The 17158-nt window shown below is 32.1% G+C and overlaps 1 protein-coding gene and 1 long non-coding RNA gene across 2 annotated transcripts; one reads left to right on the plus strand and one right to left on the minus strand.

Annotated features, from left to right (window-relative positions):
- On the minus strand, positions 1 to 2352 carry LOC120265671. The gene is made up of 5 exons (XR_005537712.1): positions 2044 to 2352; positions 431 to 530; positions 296 to 352; positions 142 to 198; positions 1 to 56 (listed from the first exon to the last, which is right to left on the minus strand). It is a non-coding gene; the product is annotated as an uncharacterized LOC120265671 (long non-coding RNA).
- Positions 2353 to 4348: 1996 nt separating this feature from the next.
- On the plus strand, positions 4349 to 6110 carry LOC120264522 (probable aspartic proteinase GIP2). The gene is given in 2 exon segments (XM_039272335.1): positions 4349 to 5772; positions 5774 to 6110. Coding segments are annotated over 2 exon segments (1362 nt in total). The 5' UTR covers positions 4349 to 4512; the 3' UTR covers positions 5876 to 6110.
- The last annotated feature ends 11048 nt before the right edge of the window (positions 6111 to 17158 follow it).

Raw genomic sequence — 17158 nt, forward strand, 5'->3', positions numbered from 1 at the left:
TATTTGTCATCCCAGTACATGATGCTGATTCTATACAATTGCCATATGCTTAGCACCTGTCAACAGTACAAACAACAAGCATCTAAGGATTGAAGCCAACTTGCTGACAAATTTCTGTTGCAAAAGAAAATGATGACTCACCGGGCACAAGTCATTTGTTATTTCTTTCAGCGTCTTCTTGGGTTTTTGATGTATCACCTGGTAACATTGCAAAGACACAAAAGATAGAAATACATCAGGAAGATGATAGCCACATAAGCAGTATAGTTTTGGTGATGTTCATCATGTAACATACCAAAAATCCTACAGTCTGTCTGATATACTTCAATTCCTCCCATGCTGAACCTGCGTACTGCATTGCAAATATATATTTTTTTTTTAGCAAAGCATTCAGAGTGGTAAAAAAGAAAATTGAGGGACATAAACCAACCTCTTCTGTTGCATCATAGCACCACCTTTCTAATTCAGCTAATCCTGCTTTCACATATTCACCATTACTAAATGAACACTACTCGCAACGCAAGAGAAGACTACAGAAATGGAAAGGAAACACAATAATTACTTCACAGGGTTAAAAGGGCACAAGAAATTGCAAGAGAGAAGTATAATACCTGCTACAACATTGAGAAAGTACAAAACCAAAAAATAAATCTAATTCAAGAAATGGTAACTTCACAAGAGAGAGGGTATTAACAGAATCATCATGACTATATCAATATACCTGCTACAACAGAACTACAATAATGACTAAATCATATAAAATTAAAACAGCATCTACAGTTAGAAAGAAGCAAGTACAAAGTTGGTGTTTGCATCTATTACACAAGGCATACCAGAAACCAAAGACCATGTCAACATCATTTATGCATTTTGTGAATAATACATGCGAACAACATCACTTTTATTAACCATACTTGAACCTCTTATTATATTTGCACATTTTCCACAATTCATGTACACTAGAAAATTTTCAAAACAAAAAAAAAAAAAGATTTTGTTGTAAACTTGTGCAACCGGCAAGCAAAGAATTATGTGTGAACCCTTAAATTTGACTTTATATAGTAGCCACACATTTGGAATTTAATAAAGTCCATGACATATATTTAAGAATGATATTACATCATTCAGTTGATTTTTCACCCAATAAAATAACATACCAGATGATCTGAAAGACATCACAAAAATAAACATTTAAAAATATAAAACTGATTAACAAGAAAAGCACCATGTAATCACCATGTAACAAATTAATACCACTTGATAAATCAGTTATTATCTGAGTGAGGAACTTAACCGTAGCCATATATATAGCCAGTAAGATGGTGAGATGGGCTAACTCATATATATATAAATAGTTAAAGCTAATCCTCAAATAAAATGACACATACTACTAAAATTAAAGCACTGATGTTCAAAACAAAAATATAAGAATCAGTGAACACATCGACATTCGGCAAGACACACATGGACAGGTGTCGAGAAGCAAAGGCAGAAGCAACCCCCACCCAACAACTACAAATCTTAATAGCTAGCCCTTCAGAACAAACGGAAAAACATATCCATTAATCAATGATCTCCATGAATGGAATAAAAAATACAAACCATTATTCCCTTAAAATACAAACCATTATGTGAAAATATCAACAATCCCTCATGCAGTAAAACAAAAATAAGATATCAGCATGCTAAAGGAGCTGAGTACTAAGCAATTAGACAAATATATGAACATCATTTTGTACCATAAAACCATGATCTCCATGAATGGAAGAAAAAATAGAAACCATTATTCCCTTAAATAAACATAATGCATTCAGGAGTCCATTACAAAACCTAATTTACTGGCACTACAGCATAGCATATTCAATCACCCAACAAAAAGGTTTATGCAATCACTATGTGAACTCCTCAAAGATACTAGAATGGGACAGCCCTAACCCAAGTTTGCACAAACGAATTTCAATTGAAGCACTACTAGAACAACGAATAACACTAAAAATCAGAAGGAGAAAAGAATAACGTAAACCCTAACCAAATTTCCGATACCTCAAAATCGGATGCTCGAGACGGTGTCAAAGGCCGAAGAAACACTAGAAATCTCAGAAAGTTAAAAATCCACGAGATCCCTGTTCTTCTTCTTCTTCTTCTTCTTCTTCTCTCTTTGACACTCTTTCTCTTTCTGAGGAGAGATTGATGAAGGGATTGAGCTCAAGTGTGGATATCAATGGCGAGATGGCTCTTCATAAGGCTGAAGAAGCAGGTAGCTCTTCGTAAGGCTGAAGAAACAAGGGTCCTTTTGGTTTTTGTTTCTTTGTTTTCTCTGTTTTCTGTGTTTTCTTTATGGATTCAATGAGAAAGAAATTGGTTCTATTTTTTGTTTTCTAACAAGTACATTTAACAAGTCTGAGATAATAAATATGAATGAGAGGACTTTGCTGAAAATTCCTGATGGGTAACATTGGTTTTTGATGGAGTGAGATTATTAATTACAATGTTTTTCAGTGGTCCATTTTGAAAAAGATATCTTGCTAAGCTCATTGAGTTCATGAATTCAAATGAAATCAAGATAAGCTTAATTAAAAAATGCTTGAAATTACAAGATTCGAATCCAAATATTTGTAGTGTTAAAAAAAACTTCAAATTTTCACGGGGCAAAAAAAAAAAAAGTCAAATTTTGCAGGAGACCTCCAAAATTTTAAAAATTAAGGAGTTGATAAGTAATAACCAAGGGTAAGAGTATTTTTTAATATTTAATAATATTTAAATAATATATTAATTTATAATATTTAATAATATTTAAATAATATATTAATTTTTAAATCCATTTCTAGTCCCTTTCTAATAGAAACAGATTAAAAACGGATCTTTTGTAATATTTAATAATATTTAAATAATATATTAATTTTTATATTCGTTTCTAGTCCCTTTTTATTAGAAACGGATTAGAAAAGGATTTTTTTTATATTTAATGATATTTTAATAATATATTAATTTTTAAATCCATTTCTAGTCTCTTTCTAATAAAAAGCGGATTAGAAACGGATATTTTTCAAATATTTAATAATATTTAAATAATATATTAATTTTTAAATCCGTTTTCTAGTCCCTTTATAATAAAAGCGGATTAGAAAGCGGATATTTTTCTAATATTTAATGATATTTAAATAATATATTAATTTTTAAATGCTTTCTAGTCCATTTCTATTAGAAGCGGATTAGAAACGGATATTTTTTTATATTTAATGATATTTAAATAATATATTAATTTTTAAATCGTTTCTAGTCCTTTCTAAAGTAGAAGCGGATTAGAAAGCGTATAGTTTTTTAAAAATTTAATAATATTTAAATAATATATTAATTTTTAAATCCGTTTCGAGTCCCTTTCTATTAGAAACGGATTAGAAACAGATAGTTTTTAAAATTTAATAATATTTAAATGATATATTAATTTTTAAATCCGTTTCTAGTCTCTTTGTATTAGAAACGGATTCGAAACGTATAGTTTTTAAAATTTAATAATATTTAAATAATATATTAATTTTTAGTTTTTAAAATTTTAATAAATCATATTTTTAAATGTCGGTTTAGTAAACCGTTATTATTAAAATCATATTTAAAAGCGATTGTTATTCAGATTCTAATGTCATTGTAAATTCAAACATAATAAATTCCGTTTCTAATATTCTGTTTTTAAATTGTAACTTTCTTGTAATGCAGCCCAACATCAACTCAATGGCTTCTCAACACTACCATGAACTCCATTATCAACACTTGTGGTCTCTTCCCAGAGAACTCCATTATCAATCTCAGTACCACTGCCGATGTCATTGATGATGTCGTTCTCTTTAGGTCAATTCACGGTAACACTATGAGCATTGCATCATTGGCATGGACCGTATTTGTCATATTTGTCATTTGAACAAAATTTGTCATATTTTAGGCATGACCCATGCATGGAATGGAATTACACTACAACTTCCACGCATTATATATTTTTAGTTATGTGGCATTATATATTGGGAATTAAAAATAATTAAAACATATATTTTTATGGAATTTTGTAATATGCAAAGGTTGAGTAACTTAAATAATGGTATTTTTTAAAAAAATATGTAGATTTATTGGAAAATAGTTTGAATAGTAGATATGGTTGAAAACAACTGCAAAGCGCAATGATTTCACTTTTACTCGAGTGGGAATAAACGGGTTCAAAACCGCACGGCTGTGAATCTGTGATAAGCCAGAGTAATATACATATGTTCATTCTCTTTGCAATATTTAACGATTAAAAGACGATTTAATAAACCCCACTTGAGAAAAACAAAGATTGTTCAACTTATTTCAATTCATTGCAAAACCCATGTTCCAAATATTTCACATTTTCGACACTCATTTCCACTTTCCAGCCAAGGTCAAGAACATACAACCATTCTACAACAGTGTGATTCTGCAACAACAGCTAGCAAATGAATAGTTTATATTATCCATTTTAAAATATCAATAAATAAAAATCACATGCATGAATTCATGAAGCCAATAAAATCCAGCCCAACATCATCAACATCGATCATCAACTCAATGGCTTCTCAACACTACCATGAACTACTACTCTCCACTTTACTCTTTCTCTTCATCTCCCTCTCCACTCAAAGCCATGAAACCCTGGTTTTCCCTGTCAGAAAAGATCCCACCACCCTCCAATACATCACTGGCATTTACCAAAGAACTCCTCTCGTCCCCGTCAAGCTCCTCGTCGACATTGGAAGCGGCTTCATGTGGGTAAACTGTGACAATCACTACATCTCATCATCTTACCGTCCGGCGCAGTGCAACTCCAAAGAGTGTGCCCTCGCCGAGTCCATGACCTGCAACACCTGCAATGGCTCTCCCGGCCCCAACTGCAATAACAACACTTGTGGTCTCTTCCCAGAGAACTCCATCATCAATCTCAGTACCACTGGCGATGTCATTGATGATGTCGTTCTCTTTAGGTCAATTCACGGCAACTTTGCTACAGTTCCTCACTTTCTTTTCTCCTGTGGAGGAAATAATTTGATGGAAGGTTTGGCCAGTGGTGTTGATGGTGCTGTTGGCTTTGGCCGGACCAAGATCGGCATCCCAACTCAGTTGTCATCAGTTTTCAACATTCATCCACAGTTCGCATTGTGTCTTTCTTCATCTCCATCCTCTAATGGTTTCGTCTTTGTTGGTAATGGAGGCAATTACAAGCTAGCCCCTGGTATTGATGTTTCCAGCTCTCTTATGAGAACACCACTAATAATTAACCCTGTGAGCACTGGAGGAGTCTCCTTCGAAGGAGAAACATCGTCTGAGTATTTCATTGGAGTTAGCTCAATAAAGATTGACGGCAAAGCAGTGAAGATAAACACAACACTGCTGGAAATAGATGATGAAGGAGTTGGGGGAACAAAGATAAGCACGGTGACACCATTCACTAGCGTGGAGACAAGCATCTATAAGTCAGTAACCAGGGTATTCATCAAGGCAGCTGAAGCTAAGAAGATGAAGAGTGTGGCACCAGTGAAACCGTTCAAGGCTTGTTTTAGCTCTGAGAGTATAAAGAGCACCAGGGTTGGGCCTGACGTGCCAATTATTGACCTGGTTTTTGGCAGTGAGGATGTTTATTGGAGGGTGTTCGGAGCTAACTCAATGGTGGAGGTGAAGGAGAAAGGAGTGGTTTGCTTGGGTTTGGTTGATGGAGGATTGAGTCCTCGTACTTCGATTGTGATCGGTGGGCATCAACTGGAGAATAACTTTCTTGGAGTTTGATTTGGCTACTTCTGTTCTTCGGTTTAGCTCTTCCCTGCTGTTTCGACAGACCACTTGTGCAAACTTTTATTTTGGTGCCAAGCCTTAGATTTGAGCGCATGTGGTGTGACGATGATGATCACGGGTGTAAGTTACTGTATTATTATTATTATGTCAGAGCATGCGGTGTTATGATGGATGGTCACGGGTGTTCTTGCTTTTTCATTATGTCTGTGGTTTGTTTTGAATTTTAAATGACAAAGAAGCTCATACTTCTTCCTTGAAAGCTTTGAAAGCTTTGGATTTGTTTTAGGTTTGTTAACGTGTGGCAAAGATGATCAATAATTTTATTAATGGCACAAGATTATTAGTTTGTATTTTGTAAGATAAATTTCCCACGCTGCTAGGTTGGTGAACACATCATCACACTCACACACTAACACATCATCTACTATCTTAGCACCCCATGTCGCTGCCACATTCTCACACACAAATACTAAGGTGTATTTGTAGGCTGATAAAAGATCATTTTAATTAAAACTTGAATTTAACTTATTCAAATTCAAATAAGATAACTACAACTTTAACCAATTTATCCCTAGTGTCGCTAATGGAGGCAACTACAAAAAAATTGCCATATACTGACGCTTTTCAATAGTAACAGTTAAATTCCGTAGCTATAGACTGGTTTTTACTGACGATACTTTAAAAGCTGTCACTATATATAAGATATTTCTCGATGGATTTTTAATCATTGGTATAGGTAGACTTTTTATCTATAGTATAATCAAATTTGTAGTTTATAGATTATCTATACCAACGGAACATTCAATTTGTCGAATAAATATGACATTTCTTTACAGATATTGTTCCAGTTGGTATAACTACTACTCTATACTTATACTTATCTATAGTGATAGTTAAATGTAGTAGTATATATTATTTATACCAATGAATCTTTAAAAAGTGTTAGAATAGATCGGACATTTTAGTGACTGAAATCATTACGTTGGTAGAACTATATGTTTTGAATTTTTATTTAATTTTTATATTTATGTTTAGTAGAGCATGGCTTTAATAATAATAATAATATTATCGAATTAAATTTGAGATTTATATTGAGAATAATAATTAAATTATTAATCATTATAAAACAAATATAAAAAAATAATGTCATGATAATTTACTCTATAAATTATAAGCACATTCAGTAAAAAAATAACAATCTAATGAATATCGATTGGATATATAAATTAATTAATTAATTTACAAATTTATGAAAATTAATTATCTTATTATTTTATATAAATTAATTTGATATATATTTTTTATTTGACTAATATAAATAATTATTGAAATAAATATTTAAAAATATTAGCATTCATTACTGCAGCTACTAAAAAATATTTTTATTTTTTTGGTAAATAAATATTTGATTTTTATTTATTTTTTTAAAAATTACTTTTTAACATTGGATTATGATATTATATATATATATATATATATATATATATATATATATATATATATATATATATATATATATATATAGAAAAAGCATATTATTAAAAAGATAATGTTAAAATATAAAATTAATTTTTATGCTAAATTAAATTGGTTTATTGATAGTTGTTTAATATTTAAACTTAATTAATAAATATTTAATGAATAATTGTTTTACTTGCTCTTGTATAATAACAAATAATGTTCATTATATAAATTAATGAAATTGTAAGTATTTCATACAAAAATAAAAAAAATAATCTTCATGTTAAATTGAATTGGTGTATTGTTAATTTTATAATATTTAAATTTAAATAATTAATACTTAATGAATAAGAGAGCTTTATAAAAACTTAAAACTTTATAAAATATAAATAATAAATATTTTTTCATAAATTTTATTATATAACAAAAACAAAAGTTATTAAAACATCAACAAACCCATCTTCATCCCTTCTCATTGAGAAGAATGGGAGAGACTTTGGTGGAAGCCCAGCATGGTCAATCTCATAGAAACCTTCAACCTCGAACATACCTGAAATTAATTTCACCACTTCCTTCCCATAATACCCCTTCACTGTTTTATTGCCATTCAAGGGCATTGTAGGAATATATAAATATTTAAAAAAACACAAACAAACAAAAAAAGAATTTGTACTTTTGCATGCAAGTGCATGGCCAGAAATGGAATTCGCCAGTGCTTGTCGGCTCGCCACCGTCGTCTCGTTCCTTTTAGAGTAGTAATACTTCACCTGATTTATTTATTTATTTTTAAAATATGAAAATCAATGAAGAAATTGCTGGTTTTTTAAAATTTATTTCATTAATTTAGGAATAACTGAATAAATAAATGGGGAAATTTTAAAAAAAAATGAAATAAAGTAAAGGTGATAACGACCCACGGCACCACCGCAACGGAATCAAATCCCAAATCCTTGCCGCGCACGAAGATCTCCTCGGCGATGAATTCATTTAGAGTAATATTAAAACATAAATAAAATTCTAGTTTGAATCACAACCATTTGATTCTTTGTTGATGCCTGTGATCTATAGATCACCATTTTCCTTTTTTTTTGTTCCAAACCAAAAAAAGAAAAAGGAAAAAGAAGGATTATTACCAGTCTTTCGATCCGGCGTCCATCGTTTCTCTCTTTCTCTCTTTCTCTCTAAGAAAAACAGCAGCTTTTGCTTCACCGATCCTTGCAAGAACCCTAGAAACGCTAAACTTTCTGGCTGGCAGGTACTCATCCACTTCTTGAGACTTATGTTGTATTTTGAGGTTTTGTTTTTTGGTAAGTTGGTTGTATCTCGTGGGATCGTTTAATGTTCTTGTTGTGATATTTTTATTTTTAAACCTTAGCTAGAAATAAAAAGTATCTTCGAGTGTGTCTTAGTGTGGGAAATAAAACTTCTTGCTTGACATCAAGAAAGCCGATAGTCCCAACTATTTGTGGTTCGCTCGTATTCATTTAGATCTTGACAAAAATTCAACCGTTGGTTATCAATTGTTTAAATACGGAGACCTTTCTTTTTTATTCATCAGTTGGTACTCAGCCATGGCAATTAAGTTAAGTATTGAATTAAGAAAAATATTGATAACACCTTTTCTCATTGTTTTTTTATGTGACTATTTGTCGATTTGAATTGATTATGATGGATTCTCTGATTGGTATTTCTTCTCAAGACTTGATTCTATACCTTAGGGTTTTTCCGCAAAATATTACGACTTTTTGTTGTATAATGCATAACACGAGATCTGAAGTGTTTGAAATTGAATGCTCAATCTTTATTTGGTAAAGAGTTGTTAAATCGTGATTCAATTTTAGGTTTGCATTAAATTTGTTCCAATATATATATATATATATATATATATATATATATATATATATATATATATATATATATATGATAATAGGATTATACTTAAATGTCAAACTAATAACTTGCGATCATAAGCTTCTTCGTTCTACTGGATCAATGTCCTAAAATTCTTGTATCCATTATCATCTTTTAGATACTCATATGCACGTTATATATGTTTGTGGTCGGACAAAAATTTGTGTTTCTTTTCATTGCGAGAGCGATGAGGATTGCAAGTTGAGGGATTGAAACCAATTTTTTTACGCATAATTATTCGATTATTTTTAGAGTATCAAAAGCTTAGATATTTTGGTTAAGGCGACACATTTATATTGGTTCATATGTGTGTATGTATGCATGTGTACGAGCAAGGATTCCTAGTTAAGTGAGTGAAACACACTTTCTCCGGACAATTTATTAAACTTTGATTAGGTCTTTAAACAACGCACATTCAAAAGATCACATCATGTGGAATCAATAAAATCATGCAACTTTCCTGGGATATTTATAAAAATCAAATTTAATTCCACTTGGTCAACAAGTTTATATTGAAGAGAAAATCAGCGAATGCATCAATAGTTCAACTATTTTGGAATGATCCCAAAGTATCTCGGTTATATTACGAACTCCATATGATTGTGAAAACCTTGAACAAGCATCGAGACGATTCGAGACCGGACTTTCTAATTAATTCTTTTTACGTAGATGCGATGTAGCCTTTCTCATGACCTCCCGACCCTAGTTTATATATATATATATATAGATAAATGTCCACATGGTACAGTGTGCCCGACTAGCGATACTCTTTTCCCCCTATATATTCTGAATCTAAATGAACTTTCAATCTGCCTTTATATATTAATTAATTTATACCGGGAATGAAGCAAAATATTTATACATATCAGCATGGGTTTGGTGCCATGAACAGTGAGGTAATGCCACACTACCGCAAAGCATGAACTTCCTACAAGATTGTTGGTATGAAACCAGCGAACCTTGATGTGACAATTGAACGTTGTACAGATAGATGGTAAGGAAAGTTAATGAAACTGGGGACATTCAATGAAAATAATACGCTAACATACTATTAATTCCAATATTTCAGTATAGCATACAGATTTTATATTATTTAAAAAAACAGTAGAGAAGCAATATCTCACTCATTGCCCTTTATATTCTTTCACGTGGATAATCAATTCAGAGATTCTCTGAACACCTGATCTTTAGATTATGCAATAACAAAATTGAAACTTTGTATGTCCATGACAAGCTGTGGGCTGTAGCCAGTAGGACAAGCATGCGGGATTCAACTGCCCACTCCCAAAAATAAGCCAGCAAGATGTCTTATTGAGCCCGTGAGAGAAGGATTCCATGGGATCCACAGCCCACTTGACCAGAGACACACCGCAGAGCTAGAGAACCAAACTTTTAGCATACATGACCATGATCAGTAGTTGATAGATATGCCTTAATTTGCGTACATCTCTTGGCACTAGAAGAATTCATGGCTAAGAGTAAGAGGGGCCATGAACTATTATATATTGAATAGAATTCATTAAGCTGCATGCTAGCTTACACATAATTATAACATCAAGTGAGAGATTACGCAAGCAATATTAAAAATGGCCAAAATGTGAAGAAGTTTAATTAAATGTGTGAATCATGTCCGGCACCTCTAATGATTCTATTAGAACAATCATGTTCGCGAGCTAACTATTCTCCTTTATCAGCTTATCATCATCATTATCAGCTTGATGCTTACTATGCGCTATTACAGAATGGATTTCTTACATCCAAATATAGGGTTACATTGCTTGTCTTTGCTTTTTCATTTCAACCTATTGTTTCCGATAATATTTTTTTATAATTAGAGCCTCATTAATGATATCCTTGGTTTAGTCATTGTTCCTGAACAACATTACTACATTTAAGATTTACATATGGTAACAAGTAAGAACTAAAAGAAGAGTTGGACTAAAAAAAAAATTATCAACTTACAAGAGATTAATAGTGTATATGCATAGATTTGTTTTATTTGTTAGAAGGGTATCTACAAGATGATTTCAAGCTTAAAGTATCCAAAATTCTAATGAAAGCCATCTGAATTGGTTTAAAATAATAATAATAATAATAATAATAATAATAATAATAATAATAATAATAATAATAATAATAATTGTTATCTGAGCAAAACAATATTACTACATTTGTCATAAAGAGTACCCAAAGTTCTAACTAAAACTATCTCAGGAAGATCTACTGTTCTCCATTTTTTCGTGAGTAGTGAATGTCATTGAGTCAAATAGATTTAGTACAAAGAGAGTTGGACTGAAAAAAATATTATACATGATATCATGCTAAGATATCAGAATGCCAAGATTTTTCTTACATTTGTCACAGGGCCTCTACAAGTATGGAGTTTAAAAGGCATTGAATATACTAATTAAATCCATCTCAGGACAATCTAGTGTGTTCGAGTTTTTCCCCAAAAGAAGTTATGTGGGTTCTTCTTGTTTCCTTCTTGATTTGGTTCACTGAAACTCATGTACATCGGCTTTTTCATGGTTGCTTTTCTTGAAATGAAAAGAAGCTAAGGAAGAAACTCTTCAGTCTCATGGCTCTAATAAATTAATACTTATAGTTATATATTTATTTGGTTTCATACGGTGATTGGAAAAGGAACAACAATACAATTTATAATAATGAAAGTTCATCTTTGAAATGTTTTTAGGCCTTTGACCTACCACTTATTTGTATTTTTAGTTGAATTGACAATTTGTTGTCAGACGTCTTTTTCTAATGGACTTTCGTATTCTGCAGATCCTTTTATGTTGGTGATGCTGCTAGGAGACCCAATGACCACAATGATCTTGACATTAAATTTGATCAAGTTTGATGCATTCTCTTGCATTTCTTTGTTATGCATTGCTCTTTCTAAAGCTATAATTTCAGCTACTTCAAACATAGCTCTTCATAGCCGCTGAACTATAATTTTATTGTATGTCTCTTAGTTGCTTCTCGATCATGCATGTTTTTAAAAACACCCATCAATCTTTGGTGTTATGCGGGGCGTATTGCCTACTTATGACAAGGGAATAAATGATAGATACTTATGACAAGGAAATATATGCTACCCGGGATCTCGACGGAGATGTCATTTTTCTTTGTGCTCTCTAGTTGATGGCAATCGTGCTTAAATTGTTGTATTGTGAGAGTTTTCGAGGGTTTGATTGAAAATTTGTCAAACTTTATTAGATACCAAGATCAGCTTGAATTTTCACCCGTCTTGAACCTTCCCCCTGCGAGATATAGCAAAGACATTATATGGGACATCCAAACTTTTTGTATAAGATGCATGTAACACAATTTGCAAGTGAACTCTATCGTTCCCATTCTACTTCACCTAAAACCTTGTCCATGAGTAGTGCCTTGGCCACGTCATCACCCGGACTTAATAAGTCTATGTCTAGAAATATTGATGCCTTTCGTCATTAAGATTTATTAAAGTAAATGTTGGTTTCATTGTACATTATATACATATAGAAAATAAATAAATAAATAAATAGACACATGTAATAATAAATATTTTATTATTTAATTTTATAACATAGTACATTTCTTTGATTTCTTGTCACATTATTATTTTATTATTTAGTTTTATAACATATACATGATATATATATATATATATATATATATCATGTATATGTATGACAACTAAGAGAGAGCTCTCACAGTCATGGTAATTAATTACCACTCATCTATTTCCAAGATATTAATGTGTGCTTCTTTGTATTTGGGTGGTTGGCATTTGATTGATGTGGCCTGGGAGTGTGTGTATATATATATATATACATATTAATATTGCATGTTTGGGGCTATCATTTTGAATGATTACACTGGCGACCATCAGAAATTGTTCCCCTGCCCTTGCATGCAAACTACATAACAAAAAAAAAAAATACCATGTTGTATTTTTCCAGACATTTTTTTTTATATATACTTTTGTCAGTCATTTAAGTTTATATTAATACTTAGTAGAGACAATAGACAACAATCACATGCATAACTATTTATCTGAGTTCAAATTTTACAAGTTCATACATGCAACGTGAGAAACTCCTTTAAAATAAATATATCTAATGAATCTATATTACTCTTTCTAGTTTTAAAGCAATACCATGTTGTGACTCAGACATCTACATTTTGCATGCTTTGAAAGTTAGAAATGCCTAACCAAAGAATATTTATAATGTTTCAGTACTATCAGCCAGAATCATCCCTGAAACTATGGGTAGCAAATCACAAACCCCGCGAAAACTCTAATAGGTAAACGATGCATACACTTTTATTTTCTCTCACATTAATAAATATACGATTGTGTGTTTTGTGGAATATTTGCAGGGATCTTGTATTGTATGCCACAGAAGGCGTGTTTGGTGGGTCAAGCACTTGAAATCAACTATTTCCTACGCAGAAACTATTTGGAGGTAAAACTGCTAATCGATGTATTGCTACTTTTTATAAAAATGACACATCTAATTAAGTTTAGGAGTTGCAAACAAGATCAAAATGCATGCTCACTAGTCAATTTCCTTGGCTTATGTCATCTTTAATAAAATCATGCAGAGATTGGTTAGTGTATGGGAAGTTTAATTAACATATTCTAAACAAAGGAATCCTTAGCTGAGACTGCCATCTATGTGGACATTATTAGTAAACTATTTAACAATAAATTTTTCCTATTATAACATTACTTTAATAATAGTTTTACTAATAAGTATTGGGATATAGAAATAAAATATATGTAAACACTAATATTATAAATCATTCTTTATTTTATTATTTTTACGTTTCACAAGATAAACATATTTTCCAATTGATTTATTAGCAACCTATGGATAACGTGGATAAACCTTACATCAAGAGCAAGTGAAGAGTATATAAATGGGGTCACCAATTTCTTAGATTTTGCCTTTGCAAATTATTTGAAATGAAGTAACAATTTGGTGTCCTTGTGTAAATGTGTGAACACATATAGGGTGTCCAGAATAGAAGCATTTGATCGCATTATTTGTGATGGCTTTCTTAAAGGATATGTTGATGGATTTTCATGGGGAAACCACAGGTAGCTACTTCTAATGTTATAAGTAATGAAAAGAAATAGTGTTTGACAATGATATTCATGAGTTATTGCACTGTATGATGACCGAAAGATATGAATCTGATGTCCATAATATGCAATCAAAAAGATCACACAGGGCAACATTATTCCTCCACATATTGTAGTGACAATTTTATAGCTTAGCAAGATGCCGAGGTGGAATATATATAGGTTTAAAGAATTTCCAAAATTTCTTTTGCTATCTATTTCTCCACATTATATGTTTTAATGGGTGGACCAACAAATCCTTTCAATCATTACTAGAGCTACTTTGAAACTTGTTCTACTAGAAGGTATTACATTACTAAAGGTAGTAGTAAAAATGAAAAAGATGATTTACATTAGGTTTAGGTTATGAAAAATTCATACTTGTCCCAATGATTGCATACTATTTTGGAAGGAGAATGCAAATGAAGACAAATGCACAAAATGTGGAGCTTCAAGATGGAAAGAAGCTTGAATGATGGAAAAAGTGATTAGAAGATGCTTTCACAAAAGAAAAAAGAAAATTCGCCAAAAATAGATGGTTCCTCTTATTCCAAGATTGCCAAATGTTTTATGTCTTCAAAAGCTCTTCTCTAATGACCGCTATGAACATGAACTTTAGCAAAGATGGATGGCAAAGACATCCCTCAGATTCTAGCTTGAAGATAGACTATCAATATCTTATTCTCCTCACAATCTCAATGTTCAGTTAGGATTAAAAGCATGGCTCAAACCATTCAAAACTATGACTATTGTTCCACGATTGCTTGATCATATCTTGATACCTTATAATTTACTTTTATGGATGTGTATAAAGTAGTCAAACTTTATTCTTTCCTTGCTATTCACTGCTCCAAAAGACACGGAAACAATATAGATGTATACTTACGTAACTAACTGATTAAAAAATTCAAGTGCTTTGGGAAGTTGGTATGTAGACTTTGATGCACACACAAATCAAACTTTTCTAATACGTAGTAATTATTTGGACACCACGACTTTCTCATATATGCCAATTTATTCGGATGGGTACTAAAGGAGATTATGCATGTCCCTGTTGTGGATATGATACCAATTCTAAGTGGTTGAAAACATAGCTAGAAAGCATTGTGTTACATGAGCGGCCATAGATAGATGGTTGAGCACCTGCATAGTTTCGTAATGATAAACTTTCTTTTGGTACGGACACGAGAATTTTGAGAAATGCTCCATCACCATCATCCGGCATTGAAAGTGTGTTGAGACAAGTGGAAGATGAATGAAGTAGCAAAGATGGACCCATGGAAAAAGAAGAGCGTCTCACATTGCGCTTATTGGAAACATCTTCTATTCTTTGTCATCATAATCTTGATTGTCATGCACATAGATGTATGTGACTAATCTTTATCTTTGGCACGATTGATTGGACAAGAGTGGGAAATCAAAGGACACTTATCAAGTCAGGACTTGATCTTGTTGAAATGGGTCTCAGGGCAGTGTTCTTCAGGTCCCCAAAACTCGTGCTGACACTAATCTTCAATATTTACACCCAGAAAGCTTCTGTCGGATGAGTTTTGGAAGATACTGGATTCTCAAGAAATGAAGACTCGGGATGGAATATTCTTCTAATATCTCACGTTGGCCGTGCAGCTTAAACAGCGGAAGCTCATGCCCGAAAAGCTATGATTGTCATTTATTAATGCAAGAATTTCTTCCCATAGCAATCACGATGTTCTTTACCTGAGGTGTGCTGGGTCCTAATTGACTTGTCGATAAGAGCCTTTTGCTCTAAGGTTCTTGCAAAGGAAAGTGACTTTGATTTGCTGTGAGTATTGAGTCTGCTTCAACATTATGTGAAATGGAAAATTTTCCTCCGTCCTTTTTACCATAACGATACATTTGGTTATTCATTTAGCAAATGAAGCAAGACTTGCTGGTCCAGTCATATATCGGTGGATGTATCCTGTTGAGGAGTATATGTTTGCATTCTAAATATTTATTTTTAAATAACTAAACTCCAGTTTTATATTTAGTACCTTATATTTATATTTGATTTTATATTTGACTAGGTTTCTTCTTACGCTTAAGACAGTATGTGATCGTAATAGAGCTGAGTCCAGAGGTTCGATTGCGAGGAAGGCTGTTTAGCTAATAGATAAATGCAACTTTTGCTTCCACGATATCTAGTGGGGACTGAAACTAGCTTCAATCAATCAACTAGAAATGAAGAAGATCGAAATGTTGCCATTGAAATATCCATTTTGCAAATGTTGGAAGACCGTTGGGAAGGAAAAAAATAAAGGCTTTAGTATTAACAAAGCAAGTCTCACATATTACACTTGACAACCAAACTTTGGTGCAAGCACATCGTATGTGTTGTTCAATTCGATGTAGTTTCTACATTTTTCAGATGAATTAATTCATTATATAAATTTTTATGCGTGTTAAATTATATTAGTTGAAATTCTTTTATTTAGTATATTTAATTTTGTATTTAGGAAGCATGAGCAATTTATTAAAAGGCGTGTCGGCTCCCACGTTTTAGCCTTATGAGATACAAAAGTTGCAAAGTGAAACATTTCATGGTTGGTTTCATGATCATAGTAAGTGTAACTTCATGTTTGGATTATATATGTTTTAAGTTATAGCATTATTTAATTAGTTATGTATGATATTACATAGGTTGCTAATTAGACAACAAGGAATACACTACGATGAACTTAGACTACTTGCCCATGGTCCAATGGATACGGCAAGGAGATACTGGATACATTGTTAATGGTTTTAGATTTCACACAAAAGCTCGTGAAGATTTTGAGAACTCAAAATAGTGGGGGTTATTCAACTAAGATGATGAGTTATACAAGTTCAGGGATGCGACCTATTGAAGGAGAAATTAAC

This window comes from Dioscorea cayenensis, chromosome 7, assembly GCF_009730915.1.
Source record: "Dioscorea cayenensis subsp. rotundata cultivar TDr96_F1 chromosome 7, TDr96_F1_v2_PseudoChromosome.rev07_lg8_w22 25.fasta, whole genome shotgun sequence".
In the NCBI taxonomy this organism is placed as follows: Eukaryota; Viridiplantae; Streptophyta; class Magnoliopsida; order Dioscoreales; family Dioscoreaceae; genus Dioscorea; species Dioscorea cayenensis.